At 39.2% G+C, this 22,029-nt stretch overlaps 1 protein-coding gene across 1 annotated transcript in view; it reads right to left on the minus strand.

Annotated features, from left to right (window-relative positions):
- Positions 1-22,029, minus strand: part of CABCOCO1 (ciliary associated calcium binding coiled-coil 1) — a 166,397-nt gene that overhangs the window by 103,392 nt on the left and 40,976 nt on the right. Inside the window, exon 3 of the mRNA XM_033942110.1 lies at positions 8,341-8,510. Coding sequence (XP_033798001.1) covers positions 8,341-8,510 — 170 coding nt within the window. The remainder of the gene's footprint in view (positions 1-8,340; positions 8,511-22,029) is intronic.

The following is a 22,029-nucleotide window of genomic DNA, read 5'->3' on the forward strand; positions in this document are numbered from 1 at the left end:
GGGAAGTTACATCATGAGGGGAGAGGAAGGAGGAAGGAAGCCGTTGGCAGCATACGCACTGTTAGAGCCCCGTGGCTTGTGTTAAAGTTGTTTACAGACTTCAACAGCAGCGGAAGAAAGCAGTCGCCGGCCCTGTTTCGCCGATCGAGGGGGGGCCCTGTTTCACCGATTGAGGGGGGGTGCCTGGTGTTGCCGATCACTGCGGGAGGGGGGGGCGGGCTTTGGCAGAGGTGGGAGAAAGCAGTAAATGAGTGGAAGTTGGCAGGCCTGGGGATGGAAGGGCAGTCGAAATACGGTATGTTGGAGCAGGGGATGAGAGGGAGGGAGAGAAGGGGAAATATTGGACAAGGGCAGAAGGGATGCTAAATCATAGGGTGACAGGCAGAGAGAACAACAGGAAAAAGAGTGGAAGCAATCTTGAACCCTGAGGGTGAGGGAAGAGAGAGGTGGTGAGATGATTGATCATGGGGAGAGGGACAAAAGGGAATAGAGATGGGATAGGAAGATAGTGGAAGTAAAAGGACAGGGAGATGTCAGGAGAGGAGATTATGGGCTACAAGAATGGAGGGAGGAGATATGCAGGAAATTGTGAAATTGTGGGACCGACCAAGGGACGGGGGTGGCAAGGACATGAATGAAAGGAAGATAACTTCTAGCCCCTCACCGCTGCTGCTTTCCCGCTTGTGCCTGATGCTGACGGCACAAGTTCTTCCCACTTCCATCATCTGCCTTCTTCTCTCCCTCCCTCCATCCCAGGCAATTCACTGAGAGGGGCAGGATAACTGATGGCACTGCGCTTAACTGCCCTCTCTCACTGTAAAATTAGACTCTACTTAGTCTGTCTTTAAATTTAAAAAATGTGTGTTGTTTTAAAAAACAATTATGTTTTTAGATGTATCTAAATAAAAATAATAACAAAAAATTTATCTTTTTTTATGTCATCTTAGCATATTTTATGCTACAGAACGAATTATTTTTTTTAACATGTATTGTTATGGGAAAACGCGTTTCACATAACGAACTTTTCGCATAACAAACTTGCTCCTGGAACCAATTAAGTTCGTTGTGTGAGGCACCACTGTGCTTCATTTTTGTCATTGACAGAAAATAAAATCAAAGTCTTAGGATGAGACTCAGTAAAATGCTTCTTGATGTATAAAACAGTTCCTTCCACCATGATCTCCGGGCATAGGTATATTAGATTCTAATGTAACAAATCAAAGGCTCACCGGTAAATGATCCCTATAAGGCAGTGTATCTCAAACTGTGTGCCTCCTGAGATTCCAAGTGTGCCGTGGCACACTGAGGAGGAAGAGAGGCGCCTGCCAGCTAATATCCCTATACGGTACAGTTCCAGCGCTGCCCGATTCGCCAAAGGCCTGCATGTTTCCCCTTTCTCTCTAGCATCCTCCGGCTTCCCTCAGGGCCTCCCAGTCTCACCTTTAAAGCTAATTACAGCAGCCTGCAGAGGATCGCCGGTAGGTAAAATGATTGTATTTTCGATATAGTGATTGAAATGTGTCAATTTTGAGAATTTATATCTGCTCTGTATATTGTATATGAAAAATGAATGGAAAAAATTGCAATGCAATTAGTAAAGGGGATGGGATCTGGGGCAGAGCTTGGGTGGGCCTTGGGAAGTCTGTGGTTGGGGTACTCAGTTGATATTTGTTAGATTTAGGGGGTACTATAGCTTGATGTAGTTGAGGAACACTGCTGTAGGCAATCAGCTGGTGCCAGTGCCTCTCCTTCTCACCAGCCCTCTTCCCTGCTGGCACCCCCTACTGGTTTTTCAGGGATCATCTGGAGGACCTCTGCACAACGTGATGATGTCATGCATATGCGTGATGTCATCATGGCAGCGTCCACACACTTCTGGGTGCCTCAAGCCGTGGCCACTACCTTTAGTGTGCCCTGGCTCGAGAAAGTTTTTTTTTCATGAGTGACAAGTTCTATAAACCCATAATTTTTGATCCCACTATCAGCAATGCATTTCTGTATATAGCACAAAAAAACTCTTTATCAAGTATATTGTATTGTTTTACTTTAATTAATTTTTTTATAGTTTAATTTTATTTGGAAATCAGGTTAGGTCAGCCTTTTTGAGAGAGACCATGTAGGGTCCATGTAAAATGTATGAGCAATTGCTCATGTGCTCCACTTAGAGGGAACATAGCTCACTGGTACTTCTCAGAATATATAAAGTATGATTTGCTCAAGAATATAAATGTTTTGATTTTTAATGCAAATTTTCATCCATTAATATCACTCACAATAAACAGCTGTTATACATGAAGGCTCATTTTAGGTGTTAAGTGGGGAAGAAATTTTTTAAATAAATATAAAAGACATCAAGGGAGAAACTGAAACATCTAGGTTAGGCCATATACCAGGGATGCCCAAAAGGTCGATAACGATCTACCAGTAGATCGCAGAGGCAACGCAAGTCGATCGTGCTCTGCGATAGACTTGTGTTGCCTTTGTGTTCTCCCTGCTTCCCTGACGCCAACGCAGCAACAGGCCAGGCGCATGCAGCCACTGAACAAGCATGGGGCCCACAAGCCTTCCCCCGATGTCAATTCTGATACTGGAGAGGAAGTTTCAGGTCAGCCAATCGCTGCTTGGCTGGCCTGGAACTTCCTCTCCAATGTCAGAATTGACATGGGGGAGGGGAAGGCTTATAGGCCTGGCACTCGTGCAGTCGCTGCACGCACCTGGCCTGTTGCGGCATCAAGGAAGCAGGGAGAAATCTGCGGCGGTGGCTTGGGGGTGTGGCAGGGAGAGAAAAACAAAGACAGAGAGAAAGGGTAGAGCAGGGAGAGAGAAAGACAGAGAGAAAGGGTGGGGCAGGGAGAGAGAAAGAAAGAAAGGGGGGCAGGGAGAAAAAGAAAGGGGGGCAGGGAGAGAGAAAGAAAGACAGACAGAAAGGGTGGGGCAGGGAGAGAGAAAGAAAGAGACAGAAAGGAAGGGTGGGGCAGGGAGGGAAAGAGAAAGAAAGACAGCCAGAAAGAAAGAGGGGGCAGGGAGAGAGGAAGATGGAGGGACAGAGCGATGTTGGTTGGGGAATGGAATGAGGTCTAGAGGAGAGGAAGCATGCAGGATGCAGAAAGACGGGAAGAAATATTGGATGCACAGTCAGAAGGAAGTGCAACCAGAGACTCATGAAATCACCAGACAACAAAGGTAGGAAAAATGATTTTATTTTCAATTTAGTGATCAAAATGTGTCCATTTTGAGAATTTATATCTGCTGTCTATATTTTGCACTATGGCCCCTTTTACTAAACCATAATAGAGGTTTTAAGCACAGGGCGCCTATAAGCGTCGAGAGTAGCATTCAGTGCAGCTCCCTGCGCTAAAAACTGCTATTGTGGTTTAGTAAAAATGGAGGGGGTATATTTGTCTATTTTTGTATAGTTGTTACTGAGGTGACATTGCATAAAGTCATCTGCCTTGACCTCTTTGAATAAACCATGGAATATAAATGATAATTAATATTTTCTATGCGTACAGTGTGCTTTGTGTTTTTTTACATTTTATTGTTGGTAGATCATCTTAAAAGTAGCTCACAAGCCAAAAAAGTGTGGGCACCCATGCCATATACAATTCCCCCTATATTTTACAAAAGGCTCTGCTCAATGCAGAGCTCTTATAGGTATTTACAAAGGTGTCCCTTTTACTAAGCTATGTTAGACACTCATATGGTCATTTTTTTAATGGCTGTGTGCTAATGGCAACATTAACACATGGCCATTCTTTTAAAAAATGGAAAATTGGCCATTTTATGGCTATGGCAAAAATGGTCTTAGCAAGCATAGATGCACTAAGGTCACAGTTTGATGTAGTTTAGTAAACAAGCCCCTTAGTAACATAGGACTCCTTTTACTAAACCGCGGAAGAGCTTCTTACTGCAGGGTGGCGAGGTAAATACTCTGATGCTCATTCAATTCCATTGAACATCGAAGCATTTACCTCACCGGCTCGCTGTAAGAAGCTCATCCAGAAGCAATGGCAGCAGATAAATATTTGTTTGGTTCTTCCAATCTGCCTAATAAGCAGGGTAGATAAAAATCAATTCTTTTTTTTATTGGATTTTTTTTTGTTAATAAAATGCTTTTTTGAGGAAAAATCTATCTGAAGATAGTTTTCTAATTAAGATACATTACAGTCCAAAAGTTATTCATCATGAAATAAAGAATAGTTTTTTAATTTTGTAGCATGAGGCTATATATTCAAATGCTTAAATTTTTGGGTAAATGAATTCCATTAATCCATTTATGATGTCATGGGCAATTTTTCTATCTATTAGATATTATCACAGATGCTTGGTTTTACATTTCTCAAAACTGTGAGCTTGTGTCTGCAGAGATAATATACTACTACTTCACACCAAAAATGTTATAAAATATAGAGTTGATAGAAAGACCTTAGCCCCATTGTTTCTTTGCAAATCAATGTACACAGAATCAATCCCTTCTCTCTTAAGTTCTAAGTTTATATATCTGCACAAGGAGCTAAGTGTGAGGAGGCAGGGCAAGCAGTAAAAATAAAAAAGTGAAACCTTTTGAGCAGAATACTCCACAAGTCTTGGTATCTTTGTGTGTATAAGTCTGAGGTTTATCGTATTATTCTCTCCTTGGAGGAGAAAACCTATAATGGCAGCAGGCTATAAAAGAGACCCAGTTTGGGAGTGTTTTAATGAAGTTTCTCTACCTATGGGTAAGGCAGGCAGACATGCATGCAAAATGCAAACATTGAAACAAAGAAATGCAAGGCCTGGTGGCCTGAATGAAACAACATCATAAGAAGTGCTTTGATAAAGATGACAAAAGGAAACTATGATTTAATAATCAAGTCTTTCTGACTAGTGATTTAAATAGTGATTTAAATCAAATCCACCTTGTCAACAAGGCAGCCTAAGTTTTGTCTGCAGCTCTATGTAGGTTATAACTCTATATGCAATGTGTGTGGAGGAAGCATTACATCACCCTAACACCATTCCTGCAAGTATGGTGGAAGCAGGATTAAGCTACGAGAATGCTTTACAACAACAGGACTCTAGAGATATTTTTAGAGGCCAAGAGAAAGATGGAAGGTACAAAGCATAGGAAGATCTTGATGGAAAACTTATTCCAGTTTGCCACAAACCTGGGACGAGGAGGAAACAAAATGTCACCTTTCAGTGATATTCTTAAGCAAAGAACACAAAACTAGAGTAACTCCACAAGAAGAAAGTGAATGTCCTCAAGTGCCTCAATCAAAGCCCAGAGTTGAATCTGTTAAAGAACCCATAGCAACATGGAGATCATTTGTGGACTGCAGTCTTCAGTCAACTTGAAAAAGCTTGGGCTATTTTAGTATGGTCAAAATCTGCACCATCTTGCTCTGCAAATCTGGTAGAAACTTATCCTAATTTTGTAAATAAGTATTTATATAAATAAAAGTAAAAGTAAAAAATAACAAATCAAATACATTTTAAAATAATGTGCTCAGTGCTCCTCCACATAGGTCATAAAGCATAAGGCCAAAAGTGTTGTGAACCATCATCACATCATCATTGCATTCCTTCAATATTAAAGATGTCATTCAATAACATAAGAAATATACGCATATGCACTTTCCTTTTCAAAGACACTTATGAGATCTACGATTGATAATGAAAAAAAAAAAAGCAAAGACATCTGTTCCAGACAATCCCTTTTCCCTATTGTTTTTTCCTGCACCTTTTCCTTTTATTTTTAATATTGTACCCTTTCCCTTTTTTCCTTTTGTTTAAATCCTTTTTGTCCTTATAGTCACTATTAGTTTGTCTATTCCACAGGTTTTTAATTAATTTTTAATACTGTAGAAATGTAAACCGCCTTGGTATGTAAAAGCGGTATATCAAGTCAGAACAAACTTGAAACTTATCTGATATGCTGGTTTCAAAAAGTCAATGTGATGTAGTCCCAATGTGATTAATAAATTCATCACCATGTGAGAAAAATATGAGTACTAAATAACAGAATTGTCCTCAGTAATTTTCAAATATATTCCACCAAAATCATGATATTGTAATACATAGTTCTCCTCTCCAACTCCTCCAAGCAAAATCACATTACTTCTTCAGGGAGAACAAACTATGAAAAAACCAAAACCACTTATCATTGTTCATACAAATTTCTTCCCAGAATATCTGAATAAATCCAAAATCTTGCACATAAATATTGTATATAACAGGCAGAATTATCAGACTGGGATTTATGTTATTCTAAAGTCACAACATCAAGTGCTAGCTGAGCTTATGGTGGAAACCTCAGCATGATCAAAATTAGAGTTTTTAAATCCTACCCATTAAACATCATCGCGTACTATCTTTGCTATACAATTGGCCAATAAATTTGATGATTGAGTCTGAATTGAATAATAGTGTTCCACTGATAAATCCGCTTCTGTTCTTTGTAGATTTAAGTGCAAGATTTTGGATTTATTCAGATATTTTGAGCAAGAAATTTGTATGGACAATGATATGTGGATTTGTTTTTTTCATAGTTTGTTCTCCCTGAAGAAGTAATGTGAAACTCAGCCAGAGTAGGAGAACGGAATTCGCTTGGAGGAGTTGGAGAGGAGAACTATGTATTACAATATCATGATTTTGGTGGACTACATTTGAAGGTTACTGAGGACAATTGTGCTATTTAGTACTCATATTTTTTCTCACATGGTGGTGAATTTATTAATCACATTGGGACTATATCACATCGATTTTTTGAAACCAGTAAATCAGGTAAGTGCATGTATTAAAGATTGAACTAGGCCAGTTACTGGGCAGACTTGTACGGTCTGCGTCTATGTATGGCCGTTTGGAGGAGGATGGGCAGGGGAGGGCTTCAATGGCTGGGAGGGTGTAGATGGGCTGGAGTAAGTCTTAACAGAGATTTCGGTAGTTGGAACCCAAGCACAGTACCGGGTAAAGCTTTGGATTCTCGCCCAGAAATAGCTAAGAAGAAAAAAAAAAAAAAATTTAAATTGAATCAGGTTGGGCAGACTGGATGGACCATTCGGGTCTTTATCTGCCGTCATCTACTATGTTACTATATCTTATATTATTAAGAACATAAGAATAGCCTACTGGATCAGACCAATGGTCCATCAAGCCCAATAGTATGTTCTTACGGTGGCCAATCTAGGTCCCTAGTACCTGGCCAAAACCCAAGTAGCAGCAACATTCCATGCTACTGATCCAGGGGAAGCAGTAGCTTCCCCCATGTTCTTTTTCCAATAACAAACTATGGACTTTTCCCTCAGGAAATTGTCCAAACCTTTCTTAAAACCAGCTACGCTATCCGCTCTTACTGCTCTTAATAAGGGAATGCGATGATGGTTCCCAATATTTTTGGTCTTTTGCTTTATGACCTATGTGGAGGAGCACTGAGCACATTATTTTAAAATTTATTTATTTATTTATTTATTCAATTTTTTATACCGTTCTCCCAAGGGAGCTCAGAACGGTTTACATTAATTTATTCAGGTACTCATGCATTTTCCCTATCTGTCCTGGTGGGCTCACAATCTATCTAATGTACCTGGGGCAATGGGGGTATTAAGTGACTTGCCCAGGGTCATAAGGAGCAGCGTGGGTTTGAATCCACAACCCCAGGGTGCTGAGGCTGTAGCTTTAACCACTATGCCACACATTTATTTGCTTTATTATTTTTTCATTTTATTTTTATTTATATAAATACTTATTTATTTCCAAAATAAGCTGATACTAACTATTGCTGATCAGTGAATACAGCAATTTAAAAATATTTTCCCAAGTTGTTGAAAGAAACTTATCCTAGAGAACTCATGGCTGCTATTATTGCAAAAAGAGTACCAAGTCAATTGGCATGAAGATATAACGGGGAATTTATCAATGTGGGCTACTGCTAAAATAACATGTCTTGTAAAATAACATGTCTTGTAGTGAAATAACATTTTAACAGTAGCACATGTTGATAATGTTTCTTTCCCTTAATGTTTTTTATGTTTAATTTCTGAATATTTTTACAATTGTTCTTTCATGTTTAAAAAGTAGAAGTTTGTTTTGTATTCTTTAGACTGTATTCTTTAGATAGCAAAATATGAAAAATACACAAGGTTATGAGTCCTTTTTCAAGCTGCTGTATTTTCTCTTACATATGCCCAATAATGCTGCATATAAAACAAAACTAGGCAGTCCATTCTGTTATTTTGTTACCTAACAGGAAAATATTTCTTCTCTAAAATCAAAAAGAATATATTTTATTGTAACCTTAACCCGTATGTTTTAACAATATGGATCAATATTGTTATTGCTCATTTAACCTATTATACTTACTTTCAAGATTGTATAGCATCAAGCGTATTACGTCCATAAAATCAGATATTTGCTGAAGGCTAAAATTCATCTCTTTAGCCCACCAGAATCCTGTCACGTAGTAATCCACTAAAATGGATTCCATCAAACTGGTGTCACATTGTTTGAAATCCAGGAACTCTTCTATTTTCCTGTGGTGAAAGATTAAATTTTAAAAAGGCAAGTCTTTAATATGATCTTGTTAAAGCTCATTTTTAAGCCAATTTACTAATTAACCCCCTCTTTTACAAACGTATAGCATGGGTTTCAGCGCCGGTAACTGCTCTGACACTCATAGGAATTCAGAGCAGTTACCACCGCTGCAGGCGCTAAAACCCACGCTATGTGTTTGTAAATGAGGGGGTAAGTTAGGTACCTAACTTTAGGCTTCTTATATAGAATTTCTCAATTCATGCATAAATATATCCTTCTTATTCAAGCAGATACATTTTTCATAAGAACCTCAGAACACCACTTCAGGCTCCATATAGTCATTGCCTTAAGCTTGACATGCAGGTTCGTCACAGGTTCTAGATAAACTGTTCTTCAACTATCCAACTTTAAAATAAAAATTATCTATTAAAATTAAATTATTAAGTGCAAGTGCAAAAGTTAAATCTCAGCTCATTTTATCTTTAACCCATATTCTGTGGGGAGGGATTTCAAACTACTAAAAAGAAACCTGACTGAGATCTTTGTTAAAAATAATTTAATAAAAAGGGGTTTAAGATCAATGGTGCCTTTTCTGTTTTGCTGGCAATTGCAGTAAATGATACGTGCGATCAGCTGTGCTGACGTTAAGGTATTTAAGTAGCGCAGTAAGATGCTGCCGCCATCTTTGTGTGAGAAGAAAGTGGTTTCTAAAGCTGGCGGGTGAAGTAAATTGGTATGCATCTATCCATAAATTTGAAATGAAAGTTGTAGTAGTGATTAAAAGTCCCTTTTATTAATAAAGTACAGTGGAACCTTGCTTTACGAGCATAATTCGTTCCATAAGCATGCTCGTAAACCAAAGTGCTCATATATCAAAGCGAGTTTCCTCACAGGAAGTAAGGGAAACTCGCTTGATTGGTCCCCCCCCACCCCCCACCCCCGAGGCCACCTGCGCTTTTCCACCTCACCCCACATCCCAAAAAGACCCCCCACTTCCTAGGCCACTAGCGTGCTTCCACCCCCCCCCCCCAGCATCGCTCCCCTGCTGCGAACCGGCATCGCCCACCCATGAACGCCCCCCCCCCCCGTGAACCAGCATCACCCGCCCGCTCAAACACAAGCCCTTATCCCGATCTGGTACCAACACGCAGCACCAACTAACAGGACGTGCCGGTGCCTGAAGATCCTGCCTCTTGCCTGGGCTGGGCCTTGAGCATCTGCCAAAAGGCCTTGAGCATGTGCAGATGCTCAAGGTCTTTTGGCAGATGCTCAAGGCCCAGCCCAGGCAAGAGGCAGGATCTTCAGGCACTGGCACGTCCTGTGAGTTGGTGCTGCGTGCTGGTGCCAGATCGGGGTAAGGGCTTGTGTTTGGGCAGGCGGGCAATTCCAGTTTGTGGGGGGGGAAAGGGGGTGATGCCGGTTCTTTGGGGGTGCTCGCAAATTGAGTGAATGCTCGGTTTGCGAGGCACGATTTGCTCAAATGTTTTGCTCGTCTTGCAAAACACTTGCAAACCGCGTTACTCGCAAACCAAGTTTTGACTGTATGGGGTTAATAGTCCCTTTTATTAATAAAGTACAGGGTTAATTATACAATCTTCTTTTCAGGGATAACACCTTGAAAAAGCTCCGGCAAAACATGTCAGCAGCCTGAGTATCCCAATGGTTAAGACCACATAGAAAAAGCTAAGTACTTGTAGAATTTTTAGTACTAGTAACCTTACTGTATTACTGGAGTTGAATATTGAGGATTGGTTCAAGCTAAAGAACAGAGTGTGCTGTATTGACTAAATATATTCTTCTAGCATATGATTTCCTCCAAAATGTCATGTAGTTTTTCTGGATCTTAATTAATGAGATTTTTCCATCACTGTAGATTTAATCAGACCTGCCAAATACACAAGAGCATGACTAGGAGCTCTGTAAACCAGCAGTTTGCAATGGGCTTTACACAAAGCATTATTGTCCTATTCACTGATGACTTGCTGCATTCTTTTTCAGTCAAAACATATTTTTAGGTTTAAAAAATTTAAAATCACATGTGATCTGTTACTGGAATCAAGTTCTTCTGCAATGAGAATCACTGGAAGATTCATTCAATGCAATAGTAAATCCTGATATTGTGCTCAGTGATTTTAAGAGGTACTAATTCATTTTTGTGATATGTGGAGTATGGTGTTATTTGGTTAAGAATCAATTGGCATGAAAGATTTCTGCCACATTACTCAACTTCTACATGAAGGACCTACAAAAAAGCCCCGAGGAGGATAACAGAAAATCTTGAGGTCCACGTATTTCAGTTCCAAATCCTGAGGCTCCACCATACTCCTGTATGCAGCATTTTTTCCTATCAAAAAAGGTGTCGGTATTCAAATGCCAAGCCATCCTTCAGAAATGGGATGATCACTCCACAACAGTCTGGCCCCCTACAAACAGCCACAGAATCTATAAAAAGGCAGAATTGGTGTGCAGAGCCTGGGCTCTTTCATTAATACTTGGGGGCCATGGGTCTATTTTAGCAGCAAGAGAAATGAGTAACCTCTGAAAAAAAGCCTTGCCTAGATGTTCTAATTCCAAGACTACCACAGGGAGTGTAGCGAGCATGCTGATCCATTGCCCAGACATCATTTGTTATATCTTCTGAATACTAAACTCCACAGAAGAAATGTGAAAAGCCCTGCTCGTTTCTCATCATATCCTGTAACTCCAACCCTGTGTCCCTGCATGCAGAGTATGCTGAGAGCTTTGTTTGCATTTTGATGGATATTACTGCATTATTGATGAATTTATTTTTACTAGGTTGTAAGCTGCTCTCAGTTCATTTTGGAGAAGGGTGGCATTTAAACAAACATGTAATGTAAAGGTCTTCCTAAATGCATTTTGAAAGTTTAAAAGGACTGGACTTTCAGGAACACTGGGGCACCTTGGCAATGTACTTTGCTGGGTGTTCTGCAACTGACATAAGTAATTAATTTGTGAATGCTGCTTTATTGCACTGACATATATCCTAATGAGAAATGCTATTATGCTTTTTATCATTCTGTTAATTCTGTGGCTAAAGATTTATTGTCCTTGATTTCCCTACCTATCTTGAGTCTTTTAATAAACTGGATTACTGGAACTACCTCTATTGCTTTTGTACTGAATTCTGTTCATCTCAAAAGATGGTCTTTGAACCCCTCCTACAGAATATATTCTCTAAATCTCACCAAAGGAAAGATTTTCATTCAGAGGGGAAAGCAAACTCCTCATCCCCATTAAGATTTGTATGCTTTAACTTTTATCACCTCACCCCATCTCATCCCTCTCTCTACCTATGCCATGATAGCAAAGGATTTATTTATGGACTGCACATCAATTAATGTACAAGTTCTTGTGGGAGAGTAATTCAACAGATGACAAAAAGAGGTGATATCCTATAAATCACCTCCCATATTCTCACACTTATCACTAAAGTATTGGTAGTTTCAATGATAACAGACCCTCAGAGATACCACCATGATACTCAGAAAACTCTCATTGTATCTGGCTTAACATACCAAATCCTCAACGTGGCTTATTTAATAAATCTTAACTCTCAAACTTTATCATAAAGATATTAGTAATACTTAACTTTTGTTTGTTTAGTTTGTATTAATGGTCTAACTTGCAAGGTGAAACAGCAGATATTTCCTCCAGCGAGGATGATACATGAATTGAGTGGGCCTTGTTGATGCCAATGCTTGGTATCAAGCAGGTGTATATGACTGTGTCCTCAAATTGATGCTTTGATGGAAACTCAGGCTGGGCTGGGCTGAGGCAAGCACAAGCTTGTGTGGACTGTGTCTGAAGTACCCCGTAAGCTTGTCTGAGCATAGCCCAGATCTCCTTCTGGAGAAATAGTGCCAGTTTCGAAAAAGACAGTGGCACAGAAGCAGTCTGTGTATCAGCTGGTGCGGCATGGGAGACCTTGATGTTGAGGTACACCTGAGCAGAGACATTAGTTGTATGGATGGCGAATGATCTTCCACACATTGATTAGCATGCATTGAAGTTGATGCTAGGGAGGATGCAGTGGTATGCTGAGAAGTGTAAGAATTTTTATGCTTTTTAGCTTTCTTACATGAGAGGTCCAACGCTCAAGGCATCGATGATGAAATAGTGTGTTGGCACTGCATTGACCCTGATGCACAATGCACATTGCACAATGCACATTGTGATATCAATGTAGAAGTTGAGAATCCAATTCTGAATCCCCAGCCATGCTAGATGACTTCTTTTGCATGCAGGCTCAGAGGACACAATGTCCCAATGTTCAGGATCTATGCACTAGATGTACCAGTTATGCAGATCAGAGCCTGAGATGGCCCTATTGCATCGAGTGCATTTCTTGAAACTGCTTAGTACCGATTTGGACATGGAGGAGAAAACGGTCAACACGAAGCCAAAGGACTCAATGGCCTAGGAAACTCGAATAAGAAGCAAACTATAAAGGCTCAATGCTCCTGGGTGGAAAAAAAGGTCTTGATGCAGTCTGAAGGCCAAAAACAAAAGAGTTGTTAAAAAATAAACCAAAGTCAGTAGACGTAGAGGAACTTGATAAAAAGAAAGGATGAAAAATAACTATATTACTTTGTATGTCTAAATGCTTTGAAAATGAACCCCTTAGCTTCTCAGCTCTACAGAAAATGACGAACTGCAAGTCCTGCAAGCCAAAGTTGGTTGGGAAGGCACCATTCATGCGTACATTATGGGCGTTGCTTTAAAATTTAAAATGACAGTGCACTTGGTATGTGTCTGTACCTGGTTCCACAGATGATGCCACCCACACATGAAAATATAATACCTGCTTGTCCTTGGAGAAATAAACATAATATGAAAATGATTTCAAAATTAATATCAAATGTTGCAATTTATAGGATAGGATTGTACATCTCAGATTTTGTCTGTCTCTACACTGTATACTAATGAGACCATCATTTGGAAGTCTGCATCAACCCCAAAACACCTGGATGAGTTACATTCAAAGCTGCTAGACTTTCCAATATTAAAATCTTTATATACCGCATATACAGCCAAAAAAGGATCAAAGCAGTTTACAATATAATTCAATCAAAATTATGAAAAGAACTCCATTTAAATAAAAAGGAAAAAGAAAAAAAATAACATTTCTAATACATAATACGTAATATACGTATAATACATAATACATAATACGTAATATTAGTATCTAACATTATTTAACATCTAAATTAGTAGCTCGCTTAAGCTAATTTTATGTTATTGGAAAGACAAAGCATTCCTATGTATAAATCAATGATGGAATCAAGTTTAATTGATAAATATTAAAAAGTAATTGCAGCGAAACAAGGAGTTTAAATCAAGCACAGACGTTGTTTAAAATATCATCTTTGAAGCCCAGATGATATATTCCACAAATGAAAAAAGATGGAGAGATAGCCAGTATAGTTAAAACATGAAGTTAAAGGCTTTTATATCCAAAAAAACACATCTTTCAAAAAATGAAAACAAGATCTGCATGAAGAAATCAGGAAGCAGCATAAGTACTCTAAAAACTGATGCAGAAGTTTTTTTTTACTCCTGGGTACTCCCAAAATAAACCAAAATTATTTGATTCTGACCATCTACAAACGATGGGTTGGAATACCATAATTCAATTGATCAAACTGGGCCTTTCAAATTGAAAACTGGTTTTTAGACAAATCTCTTGCCTTGCTATAAAGATGAGTTGGTTTGTTTCAAAATGTTCTTGTTGATGTCTGAAACAAATATGGCATGTCTCTCATACTGTGGATGATAGGTTAAGATAGAAACTGTCAATTATTAATAGATAAGGATTATTTAATTGGGGGGGGGGAAAAAATCATATTTTCCAATCTCATTAGACTAGGTCCAATTAATCAAAGGAGACTTTTTGGACTAAGGAATTACTAGCTCCTTATTCTATTACTGACTTTTTCCATTACTCAGCCAACAGAATTAGAATTGGAAACTTTTTCCAGAATAAATATCCTGAGAAATTAACAAGCGTTGTACTTCTATATCTTGCTCTATATTCAAGCATCCTTTGGAGACGATTTCTACTTATTCATATAATGAAATTCCAAATACTTTTGGGTAAATTTATAAATTCCCATTGTGTACTAGATCCCTGCCCATCTTCACTGCTTGCCAACTTTCCTTTATGATTTTGCACCAGATCATTTTGCACCTTGGAAGATCATTAAAAATTACTCTCGTTACCAAAGTAATTGATGATATTATCTTGACTTCTATTTCAAAGGAACAACATTTTGACCTTAACTATACACCAATTACTATTCTTCCTATATTATCTAAATTAAGCTATTGTGTCCAATCAGCTGGATTATTTTGAATTTTTCTATCTTGTTCAACCTGGTTTTAGAAGCTTTTACAGTACAGAAATGGTTAGCAAATCTGGTGCTTGATATTAAGAGCTATCCTGTCTATAGCATTGGCTCTCAACTCAATCTTCAGGACACAGACTTTCTAAATATTGCTGCAAGCAGAGAAGAATCTTCTTTGGAAACCATAACGTCTTTAAATGACAACCTTCATGAATTCTGTTCAGTTACATCACCAACAGTTTTGGATTTTTCATTTGAATGCAAATGAACCAGTGGGTTTAAAAATAGACAATGAGTGGGCTTCTTTGATTTAAATGAGTTTCTGAATACTTGATTTTTTCCATTAATTACGAATGATTTATTAAATCATCATTGGTTCAATATACTTTCACTGAATGAGGCAAATGTTTATTGAATGCTTCTGTTTAATTGGTCATATTCTCAAGACAGTATCATTCTTCATTTTATTAAGCTTCAAAATACATTTTCTTCAGGGTCTTCAGAAGTGCTAGTAATAGCCAAGTGTTTTCAATGGCTAAAATATTTTTGGCACTGGCCTCGTAATCAGACCCACTTAAGTTATATTTTTGCAATTTTTAAAGTGCTCTGTGCTCATTTGATAATTTTATCATTTTTATATATATCCAAGTAAAACTTATCTGTAAAGTTGCTTGTTTCGGGAAGGGACCTGTTACTTCAACATGTTTCGCTGAAAGGCTGTGTCAAAAAGAGTCCCCTGCAAACATAAAATCATTTCTATCAACCATTAAAAAGTGTTTTTTAAACACTATATAAATTTCATCTTTAATATTAGGGGGAAAACCCATCTTATAACTAAATAATGGAATATTTACCCTTTGTAGTTTATTGCACCATCCCGAACTTGTAACTTCTCTCGAATAAGATGGTCGCGGCGTTCTAATTACTAAATTTAAACCTCCCTCTGGGCTTGCATTGATCACTTCAATTACGTCAGTTACAGAAGGCAGCGAAACAGGAGTCGCACTAATGACATCCATTCTATTTCCCGATTTAGACCCGATGGTTCCACTGTGTTTAAAGTAAAAATCCAATTCTATTCACTATAATTCAATCTACGTTCGTAATGACCTCCCTCCCACCCTTCTTTAATATGTGTGATCACCCTCCACTGAATATCCTCTACCAGTGCCAAAATATTTTAGCCATTGAAAACACTTGGCTATTACTGGCACTTCTGAAGACCCTGAAGAAAATGTATTTTGAAGTTTGATAAAATGAAGAATGATACTGGCTTGAGAATATGATCTATGCATTGTAGACAGTATTAGAGATACTTGCTATAAAGAAAAGATACTATGGTGGTCTGTTTAATTGGTGACAGCATGTAGGTTTCCCCCTCAGAGGCAGCCTCAGCATTGGGTAGACATTGCTGTCCTTGAAGCTCTCTGTCCCTCTGACACAGAGGTTTCTCCAGCTCAACACAATGACCATATTGGGATTTATGTCCAATTTTATTATAAGGATTATAACGATGGCCAGGGTTCAGGAGAAGGTTGTTGTGGGGGAGGGGGGGTCTTAATAAATGCATGAACATTCTTTTAAGAAGCAGAGAGAAGATATGTGTCCTATTTGCATTAAAAAAAATTAAAAAGCGATTATGAACAGTATAAAATGGTTTATCATATATTCTAAGGATGATATGATATTGATGTGATCAATGAAATAAGAAAAGCTTAGATCCTCATTTAAAATCAGAGGCTAACCGATAATCCCAACAAAATGATTTGATGAATAATTTTACTGACAGCTTTTGGTATTTGTTAGTTGTATTACCGACATCTCATGGGCTGTTTTATGGGCTGCTGCCAAAGCTGTCTTATGCAGACAGATATTTTCACTCTCTGTGACAATAAAAATACAAAAGCACGTGAAATATGACAAATTAATTGGTTGAGCTGAAAAGGCTGGAGGAGCACATAAATTCACTAGGGATAAAAGTACTCGTACACTGCAGAAATTTCTCAATGTGAAAGGGAACTAAACACCATGGGAGTTTCCTATTCCATTTATTAAGATTAACTAAAAGCTTTATTAGCGTTTTCATAAAAAATATCTAACAAATTGCTTTTGTGGTAGCTGAAAAGAACTTGTATCAAAAGATATATTGCTAATGTTAATAATGTGGACCAAAGCTTTATGATACTATGCAAATCACTTAGAGCTTTGCTTAGTTCTATTTTGCTTTTCTCAATCATTTGCATCACAGCAGGTGTTGGATAATTGGCTAGAAGCCAGAAAATTCCCTTTCACTAGCTACTAATGCCAGACACTGTATCTTGCATCTATGTACTTTGGAAGAAATACATGTAGCGATTAAACTCTGAAAATAACCAAGTGGATGACCCAGATGCTCTGTCAGCTGAACTATATAAACATATAAGGGACACTTTCCTTCTATTTTGTTAAAAGCGTTTAATGAAATTACTATCAAAGGCAAACTTCCTCACTCATTTTATGGTGCAGTAATTTTAGCAATCCCTAAAGAAGGCAAGAATACCACTCAGTGCTCCAACCACAGAATCATTTCTCTATTGAGCACAGGCTATAGGATAAGATATTAATAAACTCCGTTTTAGACTCAAAATTACATAACAAAACTTATACAAATCCAGATCAGACAGGTAGATATAGATCTAATAATATCAGTCAGAGGCCAATTCTAAAAGTGAAAGCCTTCATTTAGGTACCCCAATGCATCTCGGTACCTGGATTCTTTTGGTGTGGAAATGGGCATTCAATGGAATTGCTTTTAAAGTTAATCACTCAATATTGTTTCAAATTCTATAGATTTTTATAATACGTGATTTTAATCTGCATTTTAATATTTCTTCAGATGCACATGCATTATATTTTTAAAATCCTGTTTCTGATTTAGGTTTTCATTTAAAAAAATTTATCAATGCATAATGCTGGCCACAGTTTGGATGCCTCATTTATTGTTAGTAAGGTCAGAATGCTGAAGTAGGTTGAGTTAGTGTGACTGGTCCAAATAACTTTAGAAGTTTCAATAATTGTAAATTGAACTTTACTTTATGGCTCCCTGTATTGAGCTCTCTCAACTGGTAGGCTCCTTCTACCAATTAAGAAAAGATATATTTGAGTGAACCAATGGTCCATCTAACCCAGTTTCATGTACACTTCTCCTTCCGTATTCACGGTGGTTGGGGGCAGAACATAACCGCAAATACAGAAAAACCGCAAATAACTTTTATATGTTATTCGCAGGGGCTTTTAACAGCCACTGTTTTTATTATTGAATCTGCGAATAACTTTTCAGCGATTTTCAGGCTGATAGCAGGCAAACAGCGATTTTCTCCGTGCACGCTGGGAAGCAGCATTTTTCTATGTGAATGCTGGGAAGCAGCATTTTTCTCTGTGGACGCTAGGAAGCAGCGATTTTGAGGGTGAAAGCATGGACGCAGCGATTTTCTTAATGCACACTGGGAAGCAGTGATTTTGAGGGTGAAAGCTTGGAAGCAGAGATTTTAAGGGTGAATGCTGGTAAGCGCCAAACTTTTTTATCGGTACAGTACTCATGATTTAATTTTGGGGGGAGGAGTCAGCATGCGAAAAATCGCAAATAAGCGAAACCGTGAATGCTGAAACTGCAAATACAGAGGGAGAAGTGTATACAACTGTAGCCAATTCAGGTCACAGGCACTTGGCAGAAACCCATATAGCAGCATTTCATACTACTGATCCCAGGGCAAGCAGTGGCTTTCTCCATGTCTGTCTCAGTAGCAGTCTATGGATTTTCCCTCCAGAAACTTACCCAAACCTTTCTTAAATCCAGCTATGCTGTTATTACCAACAGCCCATTGGCAACGAGTTCTAGAGCTTAACTATTCTTTGAGTAAAAAAACATTTCCTTCTATTTGTTTGAAAAGCATTTCCATGTAATTTCATTGAGGGACCCCTGGTTTGTATTTTTTGAAAGGGTGAAAAATCAATTCATTCACCCTCACTTATTCTACACCACTCAGGATTTTGTAGAACTTAATCATATCACCCCCCCCCCCCCCGCCCCTCAGCTGTAGAGCCTCAACCTCTTTAGCCTTTCCTCATACGAGAGGAGTTCCATCCCCTTTATCATTTTGGTCACTCTTCTTTGAACCCTTTCTAAGTCCACTATATCTTTTTTGTGATATGGCAATCAGAACTGTGCTTAATACTCAAGGTGAGGTCACACCATAGAGTGATATGGAAAGATTAGGTTCTTACCTTGTTGATCTTCTTTCTTATAAACAGGAATGGTAGTCTAGACCAGCGGGTAAAACCTTTATCAACCGCGAGGAATGTAGAGAGCCCACCTTGATTTCATGCTCCACCTCTCATCACTCTGGGATGAGCTCCACCCTTCAGTTGGTACCCAAGCTTCTAGCAAGTTCTAGAGTGCAAACAGAGAGGGATGCGAGGAAACTCCCCAAAATCACATTCTGTTCTGCTCCAAATGCAAACATTAAAAAAAAATGCTTTTAAACCACTACTAAACAAAAGAAAATAAAGTGGAAATGAAAGGAGCCACCTACCTCTGTGCCACCTGCCTCAATAGTTCTATTGCTCAGTAGTAAAACGAGCCTCTTATGAGTGAATTCCTCTTCATTCCTGACCCTACCGGGCAGGAGATAGGAACAAGACATCTGACTACGCAGGCATGTCAGAAACAGAAAGCAGGCTAGTATACATCTGACCGGGCGAGCGTCAAGACTACCATTCTTGTTTACAAGAAAGAAGATTAGTAAGGTAAGAACATAATCTTTCCTTCCTGTGCAACAGGGCAGGTAGTCTTGACCAGCAGGACTTATCAGAGCAGTCCCAGGCTCCTAGGGTGGGACAGATGAGCCTGCTGCCAGCACAGAGGACCTAAAGGTGGTGTCCAGCCTGGCTGTGACATCCATCTTGTAAAACTTAGTAAACACATGGAGATTAGACAAAGTAGCCACCCTGCAAATCTCTGCAGGTGAGACTGCTCTAGAATCTGCCTAGGATGACGCAACGCTGCAAGTGGTGTGTGCTCTCAGCGACACTGGAGACTTGCTTTTCACTTCCAATATAGGTGGAAGATATGGCCATCCTAATCCATCATGATAAATCATTTTTGCTGCCGGTCTTCCCCAACATGCTACATTCATAAGGATCTGACAGCCAAAACTCTTTGGTTACTTTCAGATGAATGATGATATCTCTTCATTTTCTCATTGAGTTGTTAAATGTGACGTAACTACATTGGTATGTGGTGCCTCTTATCAAATATAATGTTTACGGTGAAGTGCATTCTTTTAATGCACACTTTTTTTTTTGCGCATGAAGAGTGAAGGAGTTCACATGATCTAAATAGTGAAACAGAATGGAGCGTTGTTTTGGGTTAATTCATCCACTGATTATAAGCTGTGAATGGCAATGTCATCTCTTCACTTTTTCATTGGTTAGCTGCTCAGTGGTTGCCTTTTAAATGTTTTATAAGAGCAGAGTCACTGTGTCTGTGGTGAAGAAACGCGCTCTTTTTCCGCACATGAAGACTGAAGAACTTATTTGAAGTTTACAGGTACCCCCTTTCCCCCATGAAATTATATGAGGCTGTTTTTTGAAAAAAGCTTATTGAGTTATAATGGTAATCTTAACAAATGGATGTTTTTTGACTGTTTTTATGAAGGATTTTGACTGTTTCTGTTTTGACTTATAAGGACCCGATTTTTGCATATGAACTCTGTTTTGGATTCCCTGAAGCAGAGAATGAAACTTGGTCCATGTCGGGACCCTAAAAAATTTAAGATAAGTTTGCTTTGCCGTTTTTGAGCTTTGTGGCTGCATGATTTAAAAAAAATAAAAAATAAAAAAAAGAATGCAATGATTGGTCAGTGGGACTTCAGTTTGAGATAAATATCTCAGAGTCTCCGGGTCTCTGAGCATATACTTAAACAAACCAGTATTATTATTATTGTTAGTAACATTTCTTTGAGACAGTCACAATTTTCATAGGAGCTAGGTAGTAATACAAGAATGGGCAATATAGGATGCCGCAGCAGCCGCTTTCATTCCCAGGGCAGCAACCTCGAATTGTCTTTCAATGACAAAGTCTATCCTGTGATCTTGTGTGTCCTAGAGGACTACTCCCCCCCTTCAATAGGAAGTGAAGTTCACTTCATAACCTGTGCCATTAGCAAATCCAATTTTGGCATAGCAAATCACCGCTGGAACTCAGCATCTATTGGGTAGAGCTTAATCATAGATTTAGCCACTCCTAAAGACCCCTCAGGAACTTTCCAATAATCTGTTAACATTTGAGTGATTACTGGATGCAAGGGAAATAGGAATTCTATTCCTTGGTGCTGCTCATGAGCGAGCATTGAGCCACGAAGGCTTGAGGCAGCTCCAACTTTAATTTCTGTAGCGCCTCTGCAATCCAACCTTGTAAGCTGGAGAGATTGAACAACCTTCGCACCCTTTGGTCATCTCTAATTTCTAGGACTGCCGCCTAATTGTGGTCAGCACCCCCTCACCCACCCTACTCAGCTAGTATGCTGAAATCTCCAAGATCTGAGGATTCAAAATGAGAAATTAAAGGCATGGACTTTGAATCTTCATCCTAAGAGTCCACCAGAGCTTGGGTCCCTATGATATCTGCATGGCTCCTAGGGGCGGACCCCGCACCTTTTGCTGAAAAGCCTGGCACCACTTAGGTCAAAGCCCCCATGGAGAAAGGTCGACTTTTTACACTTAAAAAGGCTTCATACATCATGTGTATGAATTCAGGAGCAAACCACTGCCAAGGTAGCTCAGAGGGTCCTGACAGGGTCTCCTGCACTGGCTTCTGGTATTTGTCCACTGGCACGCAGCTGCGCTTTGCTGGAATTTTTGGCACAGAAAATGCTCCAACTGAGCACCTGAGCCACCAGAAGCATAAAGGGAGGCAAAGCCCGAAGCTCCTGCTCCCCTCCCTTACCACAAAGCTCGTGGAACAAAGAACCCTTACTCACTGTGCCATGCCTCTGTGCTGGAGCTGCATAGGGAAACCTCAGCTCAGACAAGCCTTGACTCTTCGGACTGCTGTCCAATCCCCAATGTGGAAATGGACTCTCAGACCCCCACCAGAGCCACGTGACATCATGGA

The sequence above is a fragment of the Geotrypetes seraphini genome, chromosome 4, assembly GCF_902459505.1.
Source record: "Geotrypetes seraphini chromosome 4, aGeoSer1.1, whole genome shotgun sequence".
NCBI classification, from domain to species: Eukaryota; Metazoa; Chordata; class Amphibia; order Gymnophiona; family Dermophiidae; genus Geotrypetes; species Geotrypetes seraphini.